Source organism: Chionomys nivalis, chromosome 2, assembly GCF_950005125.1.
Source record: "Chionomys nivalis chromosome 2, mChiNiv1.1, whole genome shotgun sequence".
NCBI lineage: Eukaryota > Metazoa > Chordata > Mammalia > Rodentia > Cricetidae > Chionomys > Chionomys nivalis.
The window spans coordinates 8,445,795-8,471,922 of NC_080087.1; the positions used below are offsets into that span (position 1 = coordinate 8,445,795).

General features: G+C 35.9%; 1 protein-coding gene across 6 annotated transcripts in view; it reads right to left on the reverse strand.

The window, feature by feature from the left end:
- Positions 1–26,128, reverse strand: part of Qki (QKI, KH domain containing RNA binding) — a 111,449-nt gene that overhangs the window by 67,666 nt on the left and 17,655 nt on the right. For all 6 annotated transcript variants that reach the window (XR_009058769.1, XM_057794816.1, XM_057794789.1 and 3 more), the window contains exon 2: positions 14,438–14,580. Coding sequence is in view for 5 of the 6 variants with exons in the window: in XM_057794816.1 (XP_057650799.1) it covers positions 14,438–14,580 (143 nt within the window). In the remaining variant the exon portion in view is untranslated. The remainder of the gene's footprint in view (positions 1–14,437; positions 14,581–26,128) is intronic.

Genomic DNA, 26,128 nt, shown 5'->3' on the forward strand with positions numbered 1-26,128 from the left:
ATTTTAAAAACAAATAATGGATTTTTTTCCCAGTGACAAATGCAAATTATGAAAACTCCTGGAACCTCCTTAAATAAGCATAATTAAAAACAAAATCTTCTTATGAGATATTACCAAAAATATGACTGATAGAAACTACATTTCCAAAAGCATCTCAGAAGCACTTTAAGAATTACTAGACAGTAATCTCTGCTTAAAATTTTGGAATTAAAAATAAAAAGTTATGGGCTGGAGAGATGGCTCAGAGGTTAAGAGCACTGACTTCTCTTCCAGAGGTCCTGAGTTCATTCCCAGCAACCACATGGTGGCTCACAACAGTCTATAATGAGATCTGGTGCCCTCTTCTGGTCTGCAGGCAAAAATGCAGACAGAACACTACATACATGATAGATAGATAGATAGATAGATAGATAGATAGATAGATAGATAGATAGATAGATAGATAGATAATGATAGACAGACAGACAGATAGATATAAAATAGCATGCAAGTTTTAGGTTATGTAGCCCTAGTAGTTCTGGAAATTGCTCTGTAGACCAGGCTGGCCTTGAACTCACAGACATCTGCATGCTACCACCCAGCATTGGCTTACTCTTTTGTACAAGAGATAATTTGGGGGCTGGATAGATGCTCAGCGGTTAAGAGCAAATATAGTTCTTGCAGGATCTGTGTTTGGTTTTCGGTACCAAGGTCAGGCTGCTCAAAACTATCTCTAAATTCCAGCAACAGGGACTCAAACTCTTCTGTACTCTAAGGACTATCTTAGCAGGGCTAGAAATTAAACTGAGCTTCTCACACACACAGAGCAAGAACTCTATACTAAACTATATTCCCAATCCCATGTCTACCATTTCTGTAATTTAGGTATTTTACAAACTAGGTATTTAAAATAATAACAATAAAGAGTAGGCATTAAGCCTGCCCAGTTAAAAGTATGTATGTATGTATGTATGTATGTATGTATGTATGTATGTATGTATGTACATGTACTTGTTAGTAGAAAACAGAACAGGGTCACCTCTAATTTAGACAACAACTGAGAACTTATTTTGGTTCAATATCTACCGGGCTAAACATTTTATCCAAAACCAAGATGTCATGGAGGGAGATTATTATCCTGTTTATAGATTTATATTAATTATGGATAAGTAGTGAAGGTCTCCTGGAGAAAAGGCTATTTTATACTATATATAGGAACCATTTAATAAACCATTCTTATATTTGCCATTTATAAACATTTGTGTTTATGCCCTATGACTTAACAAGTGTTATTTAATAAAAGGCTTCTCACAAAACTATTCAAGTAAAGTCACTGACACCAACTGCTACTATAAACAAAAATTGCTAAACAGTTAAGAACAAGACTTTAAACTGGCATATGAATTAAGATACTCTAAGTTAAGACAAATTTTCACTCAGTAAGACAATAAAACCATCCAAAAGAGTTGGGTAAGATTTGTACTTGCCCTTTTCAGAAGATAAATGAGTAGGTTAGAAAATAAAATGGAGTGTACAAGGTTTTATGCCACAAGCAGACAATATCTATGATAGTATATGTTTAGTAAAAAGACCCCACGTGTCTCTCAAGCTTTACTTTCGCTATTGCTCCTTTTATCAAACCTCTAAGTAACTTCTTATTCTGTTCAAACTCTCAGGTAGTTCTAAAGTTTTCTTTCTGTCACCCTTGCCTTGCTCCTTCATTCCTATCCAACAAAAGTCCGAATCTTTCCATTCATCCCACAATAATGAACACAGGTCCCTTTCTGTGACTCCCTCTGAAGGAACCCTGAACCCGAAAGACAGGTTGTTTCCCTCCTCTGAAGAATTTTCCATGTTCCTCTTACATCCCTTATCAAAGTAGTCTTTTGCAGGCCATTCCTGAAGTTAGAGGCCATAATCTAAGTTTGTTAAGCCCACAGTGCTTTACAGAATAAATGCAAACTTGAATGAATGAATGAATGAATGGTATTTTTAGGCAATGAAAAAAGGGGAAAGTGTCCCTAACTTGAAAACACAAAATCCAAAATATTTTAAGCATCAGTAAATCATTAAAAAAAAAAAAACCCTCACACTTTACAGCATTTCAGATTAGATAAAGTTAATCGAGTCAAATCTATATAAAAATTCAAAAACATCCCAAACAGTTGAAACTGGAGAAAGGAAAAACTAATTAAGTATTGTCAACAAAGAACTAAGCTGATTTTGTTTTCATGCTCTTCCCCCAAAAAAGTGAGATTTAAAATTTTAAAACAAATGAGTAAGAGATTAATCAGAAACAGGTGCCACAGGTCTAAATATAAGGAAGAAAAAGCAGAGAAATAGGTAATTAAAGACGACTAAAAAAAGTTACACCCAAAGGCTTAAATAAATTTGACAAACTTTAAACTAACCAAAAATAGAGAACTCAAACAACAAACTTCCAGGAGACAAGTGAAGCAAGAAACAATTAGAAGAAATTAAAAAGGCTACTACAAATAATTCTACCAACAAACTAGACAAAATAATCTCTGAATTCCTAAGAAGCACAGCACTTACCAAACTGACTCAAAGAATAATCTAAATATGATAAAAAAATAAGATTAAAAAGCAATTCAAAACCTCCCAATAAAGGGAAGCCTAATGACCAGATAAAGATAAGTTCCGAACATTTAAAGAATTAAACTATCTCCCCCAAACTCTTTTACAAAACTTTAAAAAAGCACAATTTCAAGATTTTCCTTCAAGAACATTACCCTCGCTGGGCAGTGGTGGTGCACGCCTTTAATCCCAGCACTTGGGAGGCAAAGGCAGGCGGATCTCTGTGAGTTCGAGACCAGCCTGGTCTACAAGAGCTAGTTCCAGGACAGGCTCCAAAACCAGAGAAACCCTGTCTCGAAAAACCAAAAAAAAAAAAAAAAAAAAAAAGAACATTACCCTCATACCAAAGCTAGATATGAACACATAAGAATGCAAAAAAGGTAGAAGCTAATATCCTCGATGAAGAAAGATACAAGTCTAAGCAAAATAAAGTTTGCTCTTCTAAGATTAGAGACAACTGACTGATGCCCATCCTCATTACTTGTAAACACAACACTAGAAGTCCTAGTCAGACCAATTACCAATCAGGCCAAGAAAATAAAATCTAAGGAACTAAAAGGGAGGAGAGGAGAAATGAACGTAGTTAAAATGTCTCTTTTGCATAGGGCACGACCTTCTATATCTAATGGAAACCTTAATTTTTTTCATTTTAAAAAACAAAAAACTTAGGATAAAATTTTTATTGTTGTTTTTGTTTTTCGGGCCTCAAACTCACAGAGATCCGCCTGCCTCTGCCTCATAAGTGAGCCACCATCATCTGGCTAAAACTTAGGATAAATTCAATAAAGTTGAAGGATACAAAATTACGTACAAAAAAAAAAATTCCAGACTTTGTATCTATGCATTAACAACAAATAGCCAAAAGAAAAATTAAAAGGCTGGAGAGATGATAGTTCAATGCTTAAGAGCATTTGCTCCTTCCTCTTCCAGGGGAACAAAGTTCAGTCCTCAGTAACCTGCGTGACAACTCACAACCATCTGTAATAGCAGTTCTGGGAGAATCTACTGCATTTGACCCACATTTGCACCACGCAGGATGTGGTACACAAACATATACATACATAAAATTGGATTAAAAACACACAAAAGAAAAATTAAGAAGGCAATTCCATATATAATAGCATCAAAAAGAATGCTATCACACCCTAGTGAGTTCAAGTAATTAGTACTGGTAAAATGTGCTCACTAGCCAGCATGGTCTACAGAGTCAATGAAATCCCTACACAAAATCCCAACTACATTTTTAATTGAAACAGAAAAAAATACTTTTTAAAATTTGCATGAAACTATAAAAGACCCCAGAAATAGTAATCTTATAATAGAACAAAGTAGGAGCGTCACACTTATTTAATCAACTATATTATAAAGACAAGTAATGAAAACAGTACAGAATTGATTTTTTTTTTATCACGAAGACTAATGAAGCTCAGGAACAAACACAAAGTAGAAATGGCCAAATAATCTATCAAGAATCTACACACAACAGATCAAAGAGATCTTCATTAACCATTTTGGGTGCACATACAAATAAACTTGAATTTACATATTCAGAATAATGAAACTGGACCTTCACCTTAGACCAGTACAAGAATTTATTTTAAATAAGAAAAATGCTTGACTTGAAAATGTAGAACTAGAAAGAAACAAGATATAAAGCTCCTTGAGAGGCTTGGTCCATTCTAAACGACTCACTGGTATGAGCATGTATGAGCCCTAGAGTGCAGACTGCCAAATCCTATTCAAAAAGCCAGATGTGTGCGTGTATCAAGTCACCTGTAAACCAGCACTTGGGAAGCAGACACAAGGGATCAGATTATAGCACAAATAATGAAAACCCAGAGACAGATATTGGGGTTCCAGTAGATCAGAAAAGCAAAACAGCCAAGCCACTAGAAGTCTTACCTCTACCAAGGCTAGGCAATTGCTGAGCCTCTTTCTCCTCCCACTTTATATTCATTCCCCTTTAGTGCTGGGATTAAAGGAGTATGACTCCCTAGTACTGAGATTAAAGGTGTGAGCCACCACCACTGCCCGAATCTGTTTCTGCATTGATCTTGTGTAGCCCAGGGTGGCCTTAAACTCACACAAATCTGCCTCTACCTCCCAAATCCTTAGGATTAAAGGTGTGTGCCACCGTGGCCGGGTCTCTAGTGGCTTAGTTTTACCCTTTGATCTTCAGGTAAGCTTTATTTATTAAAAGATAAATAAAATATCACAATATTGGATCCCTTGAACAAGCTGCTTACCTATACTAGCAAAATCAGTAACTTCTGGGTTCAAATGAGAAGCCATACCTATATAGGTAGCAAACAATCAAGAAAGACACATACCAACCTCTGTCTCCACGTCTGTGCACACAATGTACACCTACCCCAACACAAAAATGCAACAATACCATACCTAATAGGGAAGAAAAAAACTAGATAAATAAGCTCCTTAATATTGGCTGTGATTTTTAAATATGGAAAAAAAACAGGCATCCAAAAGGAAAAACAAATGAAACTATTAACAAGAAAATAAAGCATACACACACCATTAAGCAAAATGAAAAGACAAACCATAGAGTAAGAGACAATATCTACAAGCCATTCATATGTGAGAAACTAATATCTTGAACAGGGTAATACTCAACAAAACAAACAATAACAACAAAAGACTGATTTTAAATAAATACACAAATATAGTCTCCTACAGAAAACAGAGAAATGTCTTATCCAACAGGCACAAGAAAGGATAGCTTACATCACTAGTCAGCATACAAGATACCACCTCACACCTGTTATAATGACCGCTATAGATTACATGCTAGCAAAGATACGGTAGAAAACGGAACACTTGTTCCATACAGATGGGGACATACATAAGTACAATTCTGGAAAACATGGAAGTTCTTCAAAACATTAAAAGCAGAACTAGCAAAAATAGTCTAATGAAACTCAGAAACAAACACAAGCAGAAATGATCAAATCTCTAACAAGAATGTCAAGATTCTACACATAACACATTAAAAACAAACCAACCAACCAGAACCAGCAATCTCATAACTGGTGAATATATAAACATTAAATCATGTGCTGATAAGTTTTGCATACCCCATTTTCACTGCAGTATTACTTACACTAGCCAAGGTATGAAAATGACTCAATTGTCTACTGCCATACGAATGGGTAATGAAAATGAAATGCTATCTAGCCATAAAAAAGGAAGATCTTGTCATTTTTCAAAAATACAAACTAATCTGGAAGACAACGCACTGAGAGTCAAGCATGAATCCTGCATAATCTCAATCATATGGGGAATCTCATCAAAGCTCACAGAACAGAAAACAGAGTTGCATTTTATGAGAATAAGTAAGATAAGTATAGAGATAATGCTCAAGACACAATGCTCAAAGAGTTGGGGGCTAGAGAGAAGCAGTTAAGAGGCCTTGCTACTATCTCAGAGGACCAGAGTTCAGCTCAAAGTATTTACATAATGGCTTCACCACCACATGAAATTCCAACTCCAGGGACTCTACATCCATTTCTTGCCTTCCTGCAACCAATATGCGCATTCACACAGTACTATTAAAACTGTAGCTAAGTGACAGAGTATAAAGTTTTGATTATGCCACATGACTAAATTCTGGAGTTCCAGATATAACATGATGACTAAGTATTTGTTCTCTCTCTGTCTCTGTCTCTCTCTCTCTCACACACACACACACACACGTACGTGAGGCAATGGATGTGCTCTTCCTTAGCTTGAGTGTGGTATCATTTCACAACGTGTATCAAAAAGTCACATTAGAAGGGGTCCCCATAAACTTCCTCATACATGACCAGCTAGTGCCAAGGCTACTATTCGCTACTCTCTAAAACCTGATTGGTAAGACTTTAATGTTGAAGACACAAAATTACTTATGTCATCAAATACAGAGAAAGATGATGCCCAACTAGAGGCTTCACCCCTACTGACTAGCACTCATGGTACTTTAGTATTCTGCATCTATCAGAGGAGAAAAATCATTAATATTACCCACTATAACGCTGCAACATACAAGAGCAACCTTCCTGCAAGATATGCTAAATCAATGGTGGTATAAATGTTACGGGAGTAACCAACCACTTTTAACTTGTATTTAAGGCCCACTTAATAAGATGAGACCCTTAGCTGACATCGCTAAAGTGGCCAAGAACCTGATATTAGATATGTAATGGAACCTAGGGGAAAACACACTACTATTGTTCTGCTAAAGGAACATAGCAATAAAGTGACTTCTAATGACAGATTTCTAAGTTTCTTCCTACAGAAGTTGGTAGTTAACACAAAGGCCCCTAACTAGACAATGTGCCACGGTGAAAGACTGTCAACACTTTCCCCTCGAGGCTCACAAATCCATGTGCAAGAGGAAAAGGAAAGATTCTAAGATCCAGAGGTGGTGGCTGACTCCAAAAACTATCCAGACACAACAGGACTGATATATGTATGTTCACACCCCTAACCAAGAATCTACTTACAAATGATGCCTGCTTTTAAAAAAAAAAAAAAAAAAAAAAAAATTCGTTTTCTCCAATGGAGTCCACGGTAGATCCAACGTCCAGATGTAGGAACCAAAAACAAGAAAAAAGAAAAAAAGAAAAAAAGGCTCCATTGTTTTCGGTGTACCTTTTGTTTGGGTATTTTGTTTTTAAGTTGTTTATTTTTAGTGTTTTTTGTTGGATGGACAGGTAAACAGAATATAGGGGGAGTTGGGGCAAGAAGAAAGAATGTGATCAAAATATATTATATGACTTTTTTCAATAAAATTAAAAATTACTCTATTATGTTTCTTAAAAGTATACAATTAGCCAACTATACCTCAATAATGATTAGATAGTAGGTTACAATCAACACAGAACTCACAGTCTGAAATTCCTCAATAAAGTTGACTCATGTCCTCATTTTGTTTCAAAGAACAAAGTAAAAGACACTGTAGGGAAAAAAATCAGTTATTATCTTCACTTTCCACTTCAATAGGGATATAACTAGAGTACAAGGGTTGTACCATGCAACCATTTTTACATGTTAAAAAGGAGGAGTATTATGTTCAAGACAATAAGCCCAATTCTGTTTTGGGTAAGATGCATATACTGAGTTACTGAATTCTCAAAATAACACTGAATAATGTATTATTAGTATTATGTACCTTTAAAGCACAAGGGATTACTAAGTAGACAAAATCCTAAAAGTTCAGAAATTTAATACCATCTTGTATCTCCTTTGTAAGGTCATTAAACTAACAATCTTGGGATTCTAAATGATTAATATATTTTACATTTAAAAATCCTCTCCCAAGCTTTTCAGAATGAATTCAGTTGTTACTTCCATAATTTTTCCCTAACTACACTACGAGTGTTTGAGAAAACCATGCCTCAACTTATTAATGTTTTCAGTCTTCTAGCCATTGGGTCACATTTTTTTTATTCTGTTTTTTAAAACAGAGGGTCTCACTGTATAACTATAGCTGGCTTTAAAGCACATATACGTACACGCGCACACACACACACACAGTGAGTCCAAGACCTAAAGACTACAGATGAATCTAGGAAACAAAATATGTTTGTGACCATAGAGAAGAAAGGTTCTTAAAGTCAACATCTTGCTACACAAACATCGTCTGTTAGAAGTTTTATTAATTAAAAGGAGAACTGATCTTTATAACACAAGTTTTCCTTGTATCTTATTTACTGACAACCGTCTTTCACACTGTCCTGTTTAGTATCCTACATTACTGTGAGAGACTGTCTTTCACTCTGTTGTCCTATTCAGTAACTCATTCTGCTGAAAGGCCCTCCTCCTCCTTAATCCCTACACATAACAAAGGCAGAGATCTTCAGATTCTTCACTGTAATTCTATGCCCTCTTCTTTGCTGTGGGATAATGCGTTTGTCACAGAATAGGTAGGACGACCAGACAAGGAGAATTCTGGGAAGAGGAAAAGCAGAGACGCAGATGCCTATAGCCACAGAAGCACAACAGAGCAACGTGGCAATACACAGATTAGTAGAAATGGGTTAATTTAAGATATAAAAGCTAAGTAAGTAATAAGCCTGAGCCATCAGTCAAACAGTTTATAATTAATATAAGCCTCTATATGTTTATTTGGGACTGAACTGCTGCGGGAGCAGGGACAGAAACTTCCTTCTACAATTCTTTACTTAACAATCACTTCTAAGTTCAGGTTCTCATTATTACACAGCTTGTCACATCTTTAAGCATTCCATGAGAACAAAGATGATGTAAGAGGTCCTTCAGTATGCTGTGAAAAGGTGTTTCTCTCATCGGTTAATTAATGTAGGAGGGTTTTCTGTTTTGTGTTGATTTCATTGGTTAATAAAGAAACTGCCTTGGCCATTTGATAGGCCAGCCCTTAGGTGGGTGGAGTAGATGGAACAGAATGCTGGGAGAAAGAAAGCATAGTAGGTCAGACGTCATGGAGCCAGCCACCAGGTCAGACATGCTGAATCTTCCCCGGTTAAGCCACCACCTCGTGGTGCTACACAGATTACTAAATACGGGTTAAAGCAAGATGTGAGAATTAGCCAACAAGAGGCTGAAACTAATGGGCCAGGCAGTTTTTAAATGGATACAATTTGTGTGTTGTTACTTCTGGTGTAAAGCTAGCCATGCGGGAGCTGGGCGGGATGAAAAGCAGGCCTGCTCACCTCATCACTACAGTTAATGAATAAAAGTATTTCAGCCAATTGACAGGCAGAATAAAGCCAGGCAGGAAATCCAAACAAATATACGGAGAAAATGAAGGCTGAGTCAAGGAGAGCTATATAGCCACACAAACCGGGTGGTGGTGGCGCACGCCTTTAATCTCAGCACTCGGGAGGCAGAGGCAGGCGGATCTCTGTGCGTTCGAGTCCAGCCTGGTCTACACGAGCTAGTTCCAGGACAGGAACCAAAAGCTACAGAGAAATCCTGTCTCGAAAAACCAAAAAAAAAAAAAAAAAAGAAAGAAAAAGAAATATACCAAGGTATCACTAGTAAGCCATAGCCATGTGGTGATAAACAAACTAGTAGGAATCGATGGGTCAATTACATTAAGCCTCTGAGTGGTTATCTTATAAGCGGCTGTGGGGATCAGCAGGTGGAAACTGGTCAAGTGATACTGGGTGAGACTGAGGAAAGATAGATTTTCATATTATTTTGTAGTTATTTACCACAGATTACATACGAACATTTCTAGACTAAATGATACAAAATGTTTGATTTATATTCATGCCTTATTTTAAGCTTTCTTTTTGTTTTGTTAGTGATGGTGGTAGTTTTACAATTGGTTGGTTCGTTGGAGATTGAACCTAGAATGACAAACACGCTCAGCACAAACTCTACCACTGGACCATATACCAAGACCTAGACTTTTATAACTCTCATTTCTTTTACAATTCTAAACAGTTTGTTTATACTACTTAGATACAGCCATAAATGAAAAAATTTAGACCCTAATAAAAATGAACCTCTCCTCCATTAACCACAAATAACAGAGCATAGATAATTTTTTAAAGATTGATTTATTTTTAATTTTATGTTTATGAATGTTTGGCCTGCATACATACCTGTGTGCCATGTACATGACTAGTACATGCAGAGGATGAGGAACGGGGTGGGGTGCTAACAACCTAATCTGGGCCCACAGAAGGAATAACAAGTATTCTTAACTGCTTCAACAATAATCACCAGCATAAATTTTTAAAATGCAAAAATTCCTACCAAGTAATAAATCTTACTATGAAAACATAGCCAAGTTAATGATAAAGAAACTTGATTTCAGGAATTCTCAATTGAACTGCTCTGGTATAAATAGCTAGATCTGTTAAGACAAATTACACTTTCAGAACAAAATAATCAAATTTAGTTCCAAAGTTCCTTGATATACCCATAAGAAGAATTTGTTCTCTCTTTTTTAAAGACAGATTTCTGCTGACAAATCAAAAGAAGATATAAATGACTTCAATCACTAAAAAATAAATTTAGGACCACTGCTTCAAGCTGAATATCCCTAACTTTCAAAAGGCTCCAAAATACAAAACTCCTTGCTACCAAAAGTAGAAAATTCCATACCTGAACTCATGACTGTATTGAAAATGCAGTTCCAATAAAACTGTTCTGTAAAGTTATGTTCAGAATGTGTGTTAAGTTGCATGTGAAACAAAAACATATTCAGGTATAGGTCCCACATCTGTTTCTACACATGCAAGTATTTCTATTCTAAAACAAAAATTAGATCCGAGCATTTCAAATAATTAGTATCAACCTGAATCAACAGGTTATGAGATGGGCAGTAGAGTTCAAGTAAAATTAACTTTCCTTCATAGCCCATTCCACATGTCTATCTGGTATTGGGAGGTTAGAACTGATTGTTTCAGGTACAAAAAAATTCCATTTTCCCAAGATGGGTATATAATTTAGACCAGCAACTTTTCTCCTTTAATATCTATCACAAACAGTTAATGCCCCTAGGAACAGGGTTCTTTGCAATTTTTCTGTTAGATTCCTTTTGTTGTGTGTAATGAGAATTTTAAGAAAGAAATGTATAGTTTAGAAACCTGTAACTTTTGTATTTTACTGGTAAGTCCGTCTTAACAAAGTTTAACAAAGCAGATCATAATACATAAGATGAACCAAACACTCCATCTTAATTGAGGCTGACAATCAATTGCTTACAAGTAAGTCTTTTCCAAAAATAACTTTTAACTATTGTTTGGAATACTATCTATCTTTAAATATTAAGATATATAATTTACAAAATAAAGCACCTACCATTTTAAAGACTATAAATAGGTTTATGACATTAGAAACTGTTGGACTTCAAAAAAACAAAACAGGTCTAAAGAAAATTTACTGCTTCCATACTCTCCTGAAACTCACTAAAATAATAACTACTACTATCCTCAGAAATTCAGTATAGCCAAATATGCACAGGTAGGTCCTCAATATACCTCTGCACAGAATGAAGCAAAAAATAAGAAGAGAAGGAGGGAAGAGGAGGGGGAGGAGGAAGAAGCAGCAGCAAAATTCAAACTGAAAAACGAGTCATAAAATCTAGCCGTCTCTGAAGCTTTAAGTCAATTAATAATTCCTGTATCTAAAACATAAAATAGTTTTACACTGTCAAAATACACTAACAAATTAAAACTACCACAGATAACTATGTAATCTAAACATTTCATAAATTTAGGTAAAAGTAAAATAACATCATCTTATTTTTATTCTGTATTGCTGTACATATGTAAATAAATGTGTACAACTGTGTATGCATGTCTGTGTACTCAGGTCAAAGGTCGACAGTGGTTGTCTTCCTCTATCCCTCTCTGCCTTAATTCGAGACAGGGTACTCTCTCACTGAACCTGAAACTGTGTTTCAGTTACACTGGATGGTCAACAAGTCCCTGGGATCCTCATGTGCTGCCACTCCTGTGCCACCATGCTGGGGTTATAGGCACATGCCGTCTGGCTTTTCTGGCTTTTCTGTGTATAGGTGTTTGGGGTTCATGGTTAGGTCCTCATGTTTGTGCAAACCCAAATGAGCCATATTCCTAACCTTGGTCCTAAAGACAGAATACACACATTTTGCACTGTGCATGCCATTAGTTCATGCAATGCCAATGAATGCTTCATGAAATACCTCGGGAAGATTAAAAACCTATAGTTAGGAACTGCAGTGCTTTTACTGTATGAACAAAGTTTGCTGTTCTTACAGAAACATCATGGTTTCATTACACAAAACAAAGATAATTATTTTCTGAGGGTCATTCCTTAGTAAGACTCAATTCTATCTTTATACTATATTGTCTTATAATGTTTGATTTTAGAAACTGAGTTTCATTTTTTTAAACTGGGGGAGGGGGATTGTCTAGAGAGATGATGCATCAGATTAAAAGCACTGGCTGCCCTTCCAGAGGACCCAGGTTTAATTCCAAGCACCCGTATGATGGCTTGCAACCAGTTACAACTACACTCCCAAGGGATCTAACGGCCTCTTCTGGCAACCAGAATACCCTTACACATAAAAATAAATTAAGAAAGTTTTTAACTGACGAATGAATGCTGGCTAGAAATTGAGACAGGATTTCCAATACTTTATGAAAGGACCCTAAATTCTTCTCCCATTTTGTACTATGCATTGATATGAAGCAGTATTCTCTGCATTGATGATTATACAATTATCAACTAACCCTGAAAAACACAAGAAGTTCTACATCCTACAAAATAACATTTAGACAAGATTTAATTCTTGTTGTGTATGTATGTATGTATGTATTCATGCACATTCCTAAAGAGTCCAGAGATTAACTTTGTATATCTTTAACAATCTAACAGCAAGGCTCTCCAGTGACAAGATCCACAAAATCTTGTCACTAATTTTCTACAAGGCCTATAATCATTCAACAAAACCCTCTTTTGGCAAGATTATCCTGAACTCTGTGTGTGTGTGTGTGTGTGTGTTTGCAACAAAAACTACTTACAAAAATAGAGTAAATGTATAAACTAAAGAAAGGTGTACTAAAAATTGCAAGTTGTAAAATACCAAAACTCCACCCCCCCATTTAAGACATTTATACTCCACCTATAAACTAATATTGTCTGAATAAACTAATGGGTTCAAAAACCGTTTTTAAAATCAGTCATTCTTCCATTTGTTTTCCAATAAGTATTCTCAAATACAACAGTCATTATTTTTCCTTTACATACTCAGTAAGTAATGAATAGCTACTATGTGCTAGTATTACAGGATCAGTAGTAAAAGGCAGTGAATTAACAAATATTAAAAATATTGTACATATTGTTTTATGTACAATAAATTCTGCTAGGGCAGCGATTCTTAACCTTCCTGATGCTGCAACCCTTTAACACAGTTCCTCATGTTGTGGTGACTTTCAAATACAAAATTAAATTGCTACTTCAGAATTGTAATTTTGCTACTGCTATGAATTATAAATATCTAATAGGTAAGATTTCTGATATGTGACCCCTGTGAAGGGTCATTTGACAGCCCCACATCCCCAGCCCTGCTGTGCTAGGGAGAAAGAAAACTAAAACACCAGGTAACAGTGCTGTAGAGGTGGAGCATGAGAGGACAGGGTTAGGGGAGGAGTGGAGATGACACTTAACCACACTTAAGGAAAAGCAGCAGCCAGTCACAATGAAAACTCTATCATTGTATAAATGACACAATATCTTGAAGCTGGGAATAGATTTGACTTATCCTAAAAGTCAAAAAAAAGGCCAATATGATTACACTGGAAAGAAGTGGGAAAATCATTTAAGATGAGGGCAGAGAAATAGAATTAATTTTATCACATAGGATTTTGAAACCAAAGGCGTACTTCAAAATCAGCCGGTATAGGAGGAGACTATTTCCAAAAGAAAAATACTAGAGACTGGTTGAGCAAATGACTAAAGAAGACTAGGAAAAGGAGGAATCGGATTGCAAAGAATCCTTTCCATAGAAACAGAGTTGGAAGCACCATGAAGTCTAGGACTCTCATTTTACAGAAAGAATACATGGTCCAAGCTGGGGATTTGTGTGGTCAGACTGAAGACCACCAGAGTTGTACTTCATCTTGAACATTCAGGACAAATCTTCCCACAATTCTTGACCTCAAGTATGAAATTCCAAAGTCTTCACCATATGTATTTCCCAAAGTGACATAGCAAAAACCAAATGGAAATATATGCTAAAAAGAAAATGTTTAATTAGCCACATAAAATTACTTCCATTTCCAGTTTCATACATAGCACTTTTAAAGCAACTAATAAATATAAAAGTGATCTTGAATGCATATTGTGTGATGCAGGAAAAAATGAGCAAAACAACAAATATACTTACATCTGGGTATTCTTTTACAGGCACATAAAGTTTCTCTTGTAACTGAACAATAGGTCCCACAGCATCAGGCAATTCTGCACTCCTTTTCTCCGTACTGCCATTTAATGTGTCATTGTACATGTCTTTCCGTACTCTGCTAATTTCTGTTAAAAGTAAAAATTTCAAATGTGTTAGACAAAAATATGTCCTTCTTAATCCAGGGAAAGGGGAAGGGGCACGTCCCTGATACAATATGAACAGCTGGTGCCCTATCTGTCATTCTCTGGATTAAGCCTGTTTACAAGGTGACAGTCTTCATTTCTACCATAAATCAAATTACATCAACCAAATTACACATCATATTAAAACTAACTTCAGAGCAGAGACTCTTAATCATAATCACATAAATTTTAGTTTACATAAAATACTCATGCTTAAAAATGAGGCCAGTCATTTTAAATAGCTTTATTTGTCATAAGAACACATAAAAGAAAATACCAAAAACTCTTATTCTTTATAAATAATCTGCCACAGTAAGATTTAAAATGGACACACCCTGGATATTTTAGATATCTTTAATATACACAAAATTCTCAAAAGACAACACATACCAAGTTTAGAGGTGTACAAATTTAGCAGTTAAAGCTCTGAAAAGAAAAAGCGAGACAGAACTATATGAACCTTAATAAAGCAACATTCCAGGGAAGAGGAAAACAGTACCTAAATAACAACACAAAAGGAGGTAAGAACTAGGGAAGACAAGTACCCCGGTGTGCCAAGGTCATCAAGATGCAGTGAAATACTGGTAAGTCAGAGGATGGTGCCCTGGACTAGACAACTAAGGTAGGAGTTTCCAAGGAAAGACAGTAACAGAAAACAAACCACACTGAAAATTATGAAAGTTTTACTTTAATGAATTAAATCCTATGAAGAAAAATGGAATCTTCCATTAAATATGAAATGTGCTTCAACTATGTATCAATATATAGGCCCTTCACACTGGAACATACTATCATTACAATATGATATTCCATTATTAAGGCTAGTTTGGCGCCTATATAACTGAGCAATGCCTCCTTGAGAAAAAGGAGGAAAAAACCATTCGTTCCATGAAATACACACACACAATCATGAAATACACACACACATACACACACAAAAAGGAACTGTCAAATATAATTCTAACTACTTACTTAACTCATATTTCTTCAGTAAAATCCGTAAGAAAAAGGTACAATCCAAGTGTTCTTAATCAGCTATAAAATCTTCACCATTCAAAGAAATGCACACATTCTCTTTTGATAATCAGCAAATAGAATCAAAAGGAGTATACTAGATTAGACTAAAAGAAGACTGAGCCATTCCACCAGTCCCTCTAAGTTATTTTTATACTTTAAATATTTAATTAAAATTACACATATTCTTTGCTCAGGTATCTAAATGAAAATATTAGTTGTTATTAATTTATTATCACTTAAATTTCTTCACAAATTAGTCAATTCTCATGATATGAACATACCACTAGTATAAAAATCCACTAATTAACAGCCTTCCCAGCTCCCAAATAAATCACACATGGAGGCTTATTGTTACTTATAAAATGCCCAGCCTTTGCTTAACTTGTTTCTTGTTGGCTTTTCTTAACCTAAATTAATACATCCACCTTTTGCCTCTGGGCTTTTACCTTTTTCTAGATCTTTCTTTCTTACTACACTGCTTGTTTTGTAGCTGGGTGGCTGGCTTCTCCTTATTCTATCTTGCTCCTTTTCTTTTCCTCCAGATTTCTACTTCTATTTATACTATCTGCCTCCCAGCACCACCTATCCTTTCTCCTGCCTTGCTATTATTGGCTGTTAAGCTCTTCACTAGACCATTCAATGTTTTAGACAGGCAAAGAATCAGAGCTTCACAGAGTTAAACAAATGCAACATAAACATAAGCAACACATCTTTACATCATTAAACAAATGTAACATACCTTAAAATATTATACAACAGAGTTGTGTATTAGATATTCTGAATACCAGATATTTATATTACGATTCCTAACAATAGCAAAGTTACAGTTATAAAATAAAAATGAAATATTTCATGACTGGGGATCACCACAGTTGTATTGAGCCAGGCGGTGGTGGCGCACGCTTTTAATCCCAGCACTCAGGAGGCAGAGGCAGGCGGATCTCTCCGAGTTCGAGACCAGCCTGGTCTACAAGAGCGAGTTCCAGGACAGGCTCCAAAACCACAGAGAAACCCTGTCTCGAAAAACCAAAAAAAAGAAAAAAAAAAAAAAAAAAGAAACTGTTGTATTAAAGGGTCACAACATTAAGAAGGTTGAGAACCACTGGGCTAGATGGTTTAGTGGCTAAGAAATAATAGCTCTGATACCTACACGGGGGTTCACGACTGTAACCTCCAGTTCTATAACCTCTTCTGAGTGCCTCAGGTACCAAGCATACACATCGTATACTAACATAAATGCAGACAAAACACCCATACACATAATATAATATTTTTAATGGAAAATTTAATCAATTTAAAATACACATGAGGGGGGAGAGGTGGTTAAGAGCATGTACTCCTACTTATAGAGGACCTGTGTGTTCAGTTCCCAGTATACATACAATCAGGCACTTGAAATACACATGTACCTCCAGCTCCAAGGATATCAAACATCTCTGGCATTCAGGCAGACCTGCATTCAAGTGCACACACTAACACGCAAGCGCATTCACATAATTAAAACTACATCTTAAAGTATGTATAAAATTTGTATATAAATACAGGTGGGAAAGCTGAAAGTAGGACTGATAATTAAAGAAGGGGAAAAAAGCAGTCAAAACGAAGTGGGGGGCTGGGGAACATAAGTCAGTAATGTAGGTCCTTGTTTCAACTCTCAGCACTGAGGCAAGAGATAGAGTAGGGAAATGGTGTTTACTGCTATAAATACAAAAGCGGTTCTAAATAATCTATAAATGCAAAAGAGGTGCTAAATAATCCAAAAACAGACAAACAGCATCAAAAACAAAGGGGAAGACTACACATGTGGCAGAATGGCAGAGTGCGTATACATCATGTGCAAGGCCCAAGATTCAACCTTAGGGGAGGGGAGCTTGCTACTATAAATGCAAGAATAGGTCAATATTTAAAACATTATTATTTTAAAATAATATTGTATTCATTTTGATCATATCCACACATACCTCCTCCTCCCAGATCCACAAGTCACAGTTCTAAATTTCCAAAGACCTCAAGTCTAAGGTAAGTGTTGCACCCTGACTTCTCAGTCTTAAAGACTTATCACTCTAATAATAGTATATAAATTATTTAGAAGATAGGGCTGTCAGGAATGTAAATAACTGAAACTTGTAGTCCTCCCGATTACAAACTAATTCATAGCTGAATCTGAGCAGATAAATAGCACCTGTCTAGACAGAAAAGCCTCAACAATTTGGGCTATACTATTTCTAAGTTCTAGTTCTAACAGTAACTCTAATTTGGGAGATCTCTGATCTAATCTTTCTGAACTTGTATCTCATGTTATTACAACTCACTTACTGAATTGCTCAACTCAATCCAATTCTTTTTAATTTTATTTAGTACTTTTTCCAAAACCCCTATGCTCAAAACTTTTCATTCCCTAAGTCGTAGCAATCAGAGATTCCGCTAACACTATCCTGCTGAAATGCTCCACATACATACACAATAGTCAACCTACAACAATGGTTCAGAGGGATCAAAGTTTTGAACCATTAGTATTTAAAATTTCTACTACAGTAACTCCTAAATTGGGCATTTATCTTCCAATTAAATATTCCTATGATTAAGAAAGACAGTTTGTTAAAAAACATCTCTGGAGTTCTAAGCATTAAATTTATTGTTGGGTGTTTTGTTGTTGTTGCTGCTTTTTTTTTTAAAGGCATGATACAGTTGGCAATATACAATGAACAAATATCCCATGAAACACCTAGAATAGAATATTGCAAAATTGCCATCTTACTAAAAATAATTTACAGGGCCAAGTCAGTGCTCATTATAATGCCAATGACATTCTTCAAAGAACTAGAAAAAACAATTCTAAAATTATTGTCAGGGCGCATATGCACACGCGCACACACACCTTAAATAAGTCAAAGCAATCCCAACAAATATAACAATGCTAGAAGCATCTATCAGCACCCAGTTTTTTACCAGAGTCAAGCCAACAGAAACTACATGGCAGTGGTACAAAACCAGACAGCAGGACTAACAGAATACACAGAATCCAGAAATCAACAGTGCTAGAAACAAGAATTTAAACAAATGTACTAAAATCATATATCAGAGAAAGAGCACTCTAAATAAAAGGTGTGGGAAAACTGGGTATCCTCACGTAGAATAATGAAGTTAGATCCTTATCTTTCATCCTGTACAAAAACAATTCTAAATGGATCAAAGGCCATAATGCAAGACCGGAATGTCTCACGTCACAGGGAAGCACGTCAAGGCACAGGAGTATACAGGAACACTCTGAACTGGGCTCCAGAAGCCCAGGAAATAACAAGAACTAACAAATAGGAATATATAACGTGAAAAGGCCTCTATAAACAAAGGAAAAAATAACAGCAATAGCCTACAGAATGAGAGAAGTTTTGTCAGTTATATGCCTCTGACAGAGAATGCTGTGGAACAACAGTTTTACCCTATAAAGATTTGTTTCTTGTACTTGTCTAATAAAATGCTGATTGGTCAGTAGCCAGGCAGGAAGTATAGATGGGTGACCAGGCAGGAAGTAGAGGAAGGGCAACGAGAACAGAATTCTGGTAAGAGGAAAGATGCAGTCTTCACCCACCCAGAGGAAGCAAGATGAGACTGCCTCACTGATAACAGGTACCAACCCATGTGGCTAACACAGACAAGAATTATGGGCTAATATACATTATAAGAATTAATAAGAAGCCTGAGCTAATAGGCCAACCAGTTTATAATTAATGTAGACCTCTGTGTGTTTCTTTGCGCAGGACAGAAAACTCAGTCAACAAGACAATTAATAATAACTAGAATCCACGAATTAAAAAATTAAACATCAAAAAAAATCATTCAAAGGATGAGCAAATGGAATGAGGAGACAATTCTCAAGAGTAGAAATGGCCAATAAATATATGAAAAACTGTTCAACATCCTTTAACATGAAGGAAAGTCAAAACTACATCGAGATTCTGCCTCCTTTCAGTCAGAATGGCTACCCATCAGGAAAACAAATGCTGCCAAGGATAATGAGGGACAGCAGAAAGCCTCAGCCACCACTAGTGGGAACGGTCAGTCACGATGGAAATCACTAAAGGCTCTTCAAAACACTAGCGACAGAAATGTCATATGACATAGCTATTCCATTCCTAAATATATAGCCCAAAAAAATTAAAATCGGTAGCTGGAGAGAGATGGCTCAGTTGTTAAAAGAACTTGCTACTCTTCCAGAAGACTCTCTCAGCACCCACCTCAGGTGGTTCACAACCATCTCTAACTCCAGCTCCAGGAGACCTGATGTCTCTGGGATCTGCATACACCTTTACTCACATGCATGAATCTGCACACAGATGCACACACCTATGCATAATTAAAAATAATATAAATTAAGAATCAAAGTGAGAATACCACAAAGATCTGCAAGCCCATTTTTATTGTAGCATTAACAATTGCCAAGACACAAAATTAGTCCAGATGTCCAGCAACAAATTATTTTTATAAAGAAAATTACACACACACACACTAGAGTTTTATTTAGCTATGAAGGAATTCAAACTGAAACCACATGTTTTCTCCTGCAGGATAGAAATGTAAAAAGAAAAAAAAATCAAGATATCGTGTGTGTGTGTGCGCGCGCGTGTGCATGCATGCATGTATGTATCATGTAAGTTGCAGGGGAAATACTAGTGGGGAGAAAGGGAATCTTCAGGAAGAAAGGAAGAGAGAAAAGAGACGTGAAAATGAGTAGTGTGGGTAACATACAAACATTAAAATGAATAGTCATGTTAAAGACTAATTTTAAAAACAATCAAGGGCTGGAGAAATGGCTCAACAGTTAAGAGCAGTGTTTGCTAAATCAATGAGCAACACAGGATATGGAGTACTATTAATTAAAAAGGAGAAAAAAGAACTATATGGTGAAAGAATGTCAAATATAACTCACCACAATCAAGCAATTAAAGTTAACACATATACTCACCCTTCCTTGTTTGACACACTGAAGTACTTGTGTGTGATTTTCCTTGCCAAACTACATAAACTCAATCTAATCATAAAAAAGCAAACTAACATGGGATAAAACCGGACTCACTGAACATAGCGGACAATGAGGACTACTGAGAACTCAAGAACAATGGCAATGGGTTTTTGATCCTACTGCACGTACTGGCTTTGTGGCAATTTGTATGCTCACCTTACTAGACCCGGGATGGAGGTGGGTGATCCTTGGACTTCCCACAGGGCAGGGAACCCTGATTGCTCTTAGTTAGGGCTGACGAGGGAGGGGAACTTGATTGGGGAAGGGGGAGGGAAATGGGAGGTGGCGGTGGGGAGGAGGCAGAAATCTTTAATAAATAAATAAATTTAAATAAAAAAAAGCAAACTAACTCAATACTTAAAAACTGTTCGAAAGTACTGAAGTCATAGGAGAAGGAGTGAGGAGGGTGTCATAAAGGAAAAAAGCACCACCACAGAATTAAAGGCTACTAAAGAGGAGGGAAAAGTCCTTTCATCCCAGCACTCAGGAGACAGAGGCAGGCAGATCTCTGAGTTTCAGGCCAGCCTGGACTACAAAACGAGTTCCAGGACAGGCTCCATAGCTACTGGGAAACCCTGTCTTCAGAAAACCAAGAGGAAGGAAAGTGCATGAGTTGGACTTAGTGGTATACTCCTATAATGCCAGGCCATAGGAGGCAGAGGCTGGAAGATGAGCAAGTTTGGGTAGCCCTGGGCTACACAGTGAGTTAAAGGTAGGCCTGAGTTGTATGAAACCATGACTCAAACCAAAGGAAAGGGAGAGAAAGAGACAAAGAAAAAGGACTAATTTTAAAAGCTGAGCAAGATTTGAAAAGCAATTAACAATTTTATGTTCCCAAATACAACTTCCTGTGACTTAATACCAACTTCCATATTACTTTTTCACTTTTTTACAAATCTAAATTTATTTCAAAATCAAGAATTAAAATGTAAGCAGTCTTAGCTTTGGCTTTTAGATGCATTTATTCCAGTAAGTAGAGGTGAACATTCATGAGAAATAATGTCATGAAAACATCTTATTACATAGTAAAACATTTAACTTAGTCAACAAAAGGGGGGGAGATAATTATCAACTAAACTAAGGAAATAAAAGTCATTCAATCATTTTTTTTCTATAGCTTGAATTAAACTTTTAACTATATAGATTATCTTTCTCACAATAAGTACTCTATTTACTAGTCACCCAAAATATTTCAGCTTTTTATTGTTTAAATGTTAAGTGTTTAGAATGTTTACTATTTTCTAAAATAAAATCCAGAAACAAAAGCTAACAGTTATTCCAACTGCAGATGTGACTTTCTTTACAAAACACTTGAAATTTTATTAGTATCCTTCACGTCTGATATTTAGGAAGCCCATACAATCCATGAAAAATTACCTTTTGGAGCAAAGTGAGTTTCCAACTAGTCATTCTGTGTTCCCTCTGTACAAACACCCCAACATAGAAGAGCTAACAATCAACCACAAACTGAATCATATAGAACTCAACCCTTTTCAGGTTAGAACTACATACTTCAAGCTATGTTATATTACCAGAAGTCAAGATTCTCTTGAAATAATACCCCTGGGAAGCAAAAGTACTAGTTAGTAAAAAAATTTAACTTACCTAGTCAATAAAAAAAAAGGTAAAAAATGGGAAACTACTCATACCAATATAACTAAGGAAATCAAAATCATCCACAATCATCTTTTCTATGGTTTGAATAACACTACTAAATTTTAAATTATAAAGATTATCTTTCACTTCACCAGGCTCCTGTACACCTATATTTTTAAGTTAATGCCTTCTTAAATATCACAAAACACTCAAGGCCATTAAAAAAAAATCAGAGTAAAAATTAAAACAAGACATTCCAAGAACTTTGAAGAAGTTAGGTCTGTAGCGGTGAGGAGAATTGGATTGCTTTATCTACATAATTATTTTCTTCTTATTTTCCCTTTATATTTGTATTAAACTTCTGTGGGTAAACTTGTTCTGTCCAATTCATAAGTTATTCTGAACAGCAAGTATTTGTACAATGCCTAATAAAACAGATGTTCTGTTACTATTGACTACTGTCTATGGGACTAGGAACTTGTCTCTAGAGTTTTCCAGGAGTAAGAATTGGCTTCCATGTTAAAAAGGTTGGAGGGTAATGGTAAAAGAAACAATGCATGGGGGCTGGTGAGATGGCTCAGTGGTTAAAGAGCGCTGCCTGCTCTTCCAGAAGTCCTGAGTTCAATTCCCAGCAACCACACAGTGGCTCCCAACCATCTGTAGTGAGATCTGGATCTGGAGCCCTCTTCTGGCCTGCTGGCACCAGAACTTTGTATACATAATAAATAAATAAATCTTTAAAAAAAAAAAAGAAAAAAGAAAGAAACAATGCATGAAGCTTGGGGTTCTGGGATATATCTTAGGGCCTGGACACTAGAGAAAGTCATTTCTAAAAAGAGACAGGCTTCATTTGGTTTCTACACTAGGAAAAATACTAAACTCTATAAACACTTAAATTCTCATGTTACTCATTACAAAGAGATGAAAACAAAAGCAGAAAGAACTGAATTTCTAATCACTCTGATGACACAAAATTAACTTAATGAAATAGTAGCCGAAAAGACATAAAATAAAAGGCATAATACAGAATACTAGTATATTTTTAAATTTTCTGATTACTAATCCCATTTTGGGAGCCAAGTAGTTCTGTTTTTCTTCCTCTAGGCATTTTCTATTTTACTCAGAGACCTGTCAAAGAGGTCAATGAACAGCTGTGTATTTTACCAGCAGCCACACTAAGAGTTAGACAAGTTACCATCCAAATTAGGCATTTGTTCCTTGATGTTTCCTTAAAAATATTCAGAACAAACTCAACTTCTACAAACAAACATCTGTCTTCACCAAAGGCCTACCTTGGTAGGACTAAATTATTCAACAAGAAACAAAAACATAATAGGTCTGTTTAATTATTCCAAACAGTACTTCACTAGAACTGCCACATGGTAAATGGAAAACTAGTGAAGTCTAGTTATTGGAGATGACCATAGGGTGTGAATTAGAAACTAACCTTTACCACACAGTAATTTACAACCCAGCCCCTCTACCATCTTTAGTCGGGTAATTTCATAAGCATGAGACGTATTCGTACACTAGCAATTCCCAATATATTTATTTCTAAGCAAGGGAGTGATAAGAAATGGCAGAATCTCTCAACTCGCAGATGCTGGCAGCATCCGTAAGAGGTGCACCAAACATCAAAACATAGGGTGAACACATTTTAAGAAAATCAATACTAGAGATGGCTCAGCAATTAAGAGCACTGGCTGCTCTTCCAGAGGACAAGGGTTCAATTCCCAGCACCCTCACGTCAGCTCACAACTGTCTGTAATTTCAGTCACAAGAGACCAGATGCCATTCCTAGCCGTCGTGAGCAGAGCATGCAATGGTACAAAGACATATGCACAGGTAAAACAGTCATACACTATATATACATATATGTATGCAATTTTTAAAAGAAAAATCATCATTAGTGGGGTAAATAGTGTTGAAAGGAACCTAATGTACATCTTCTAAGTATGATGTGCTGTTTTTTTCTTTTGATAAAAGAGGAACTGGATCTGAATGTCATACCCTAAAGCACACCAAAGCCTATGCAGCTCTGCCTTTGCCAAGTTTTTAAGTAAAAAGAAAAGTACTTTTTCACAGAGTGACACTGTCAAATCAAGCTATTTACAGTCAACATACCCTGAGAGAGGTAATTAGTGGTGAAAGATAATTCAATTCCATATTAGGAAGGACCAGGAAAGATAAGAGAAAAACTGACTCTCCAACTCTGTTCAGAACTAAACAAACTATCAGTTCACAAACTAAGTTTTTTAAAGTAGTACTATATATTTTTAAAGTATATTCCCTTAAAGACAAAGTCTCACTATGTAGCCTTGGCAGGCCTGGAACTCACTATGTGAATCAGACTATCCTCTAACTCAGAGAAATCCACCCACCTCTTCCTCTGAAGTTTAGGGATTAAAGGTGTATAACATCATGCTGGCTTAAAAGAATACTTGGGCAAAGCATCTAGTACACACTACCTGCACATAAGTCATGAATAGGAAAATGAAGGTGTAATGTAAAGACACAGTCACACATTCATCTAAATACTCAAAATAAAATAAAGCTTGTCATCAGTTGTCTGGTCAGACAGAATAAAGTTCACACAACTGGAATATTAATCATGGTTCTGTCTACGTTTGTTAAGTTGCCACAGCTTACTAAAATCAAGTGAAACAAATGGCCAAGCAATAATGTGTCACTGATAACTGAATGACAGCATTAACTTTTTTTTTCTTTTTTAACTTGTTTTAGTTTTGCTTTTCCAGACAGGGTTTCTCTTGTGTAGCCCTGGAAACAAGATCTACCTGCCTCTGCCTCCAAGTGCTGGAATTTAAGGTTTAATTCTGTGCCCTCGGTGCAAATTTCAGTGATGGTAAGATGGGCTATGTTCACTATTACAAGCTAAGGTCTCCTTTTATATAGATGTAATATAATCACTCTTTCAAAGACTTATTAGCACCTGAAAATAATTAAATAAAACTACTTTCAGTAAAAAAAAAAGATTCAATTACTGTTTCATATTTTAGTATTTTTAAAAGAAACACTATTCTTGGTTTTCATATTCTTCATCAATCTATAACCTCAATAAATTTTCTCCTGACTACAGAACATTTATAGGGCCCCTTTTTTCCTTCTATCCTTGTTGTCTGCTTTAAAAACTGAACTCTTACTCTACACTTAAGAAATTTACCACAAACGTACTCTCTATATTTATTATACTGTACTGCCCAGAAAATAATCAATTTCATCAGTGGTGTATATTCAAAAAAAATCTAATAAATTAATCTAATAACCTCAAAATAAACTTTATTTCCCTTTAAAATCCCACACTTTTAATATTTTAATTTTAAATCCCCCCATTTTTTGTTGCTGTTTTGTTTTATTTTGGTTTTTTGCTTTTTTGAAGGGGGTGATCAAGACAAACTCTCACTGTGTAGCCCTAGCTGTCCTGGAATTCACACATAGGCCAGACAACCTGGAACTCAAAGATCCACCTTGCTTCTGCCTTCCAAGTGCTGGGATCAAAGGTGTGTACCACTACACCCAGCTTAATAATTTTATGGTTAACAACTTTTTAGGTTTTGCATCAGCACTTTCACGTTTAGAACATTTAATATCCTTGGTTGGGTTTCAGTTTTCACTTGTCACAAATAATTCTCTGAATCTAAAATAGCCATCTACTAATGTATATCATGGATGTTTAGGGAAGGTATTTCAAAATGCATGCTACAATGTACCAAACAAAACTCAAGAGTCAAACACTCCAAATACTCTATAGTTTATCAGGAATTGTGTTATTCCTCAGAAATGATAAGAATTAATCACTTAGAGTAAATAAAAGAAAATGAGCTTAGATTCCCATAATAG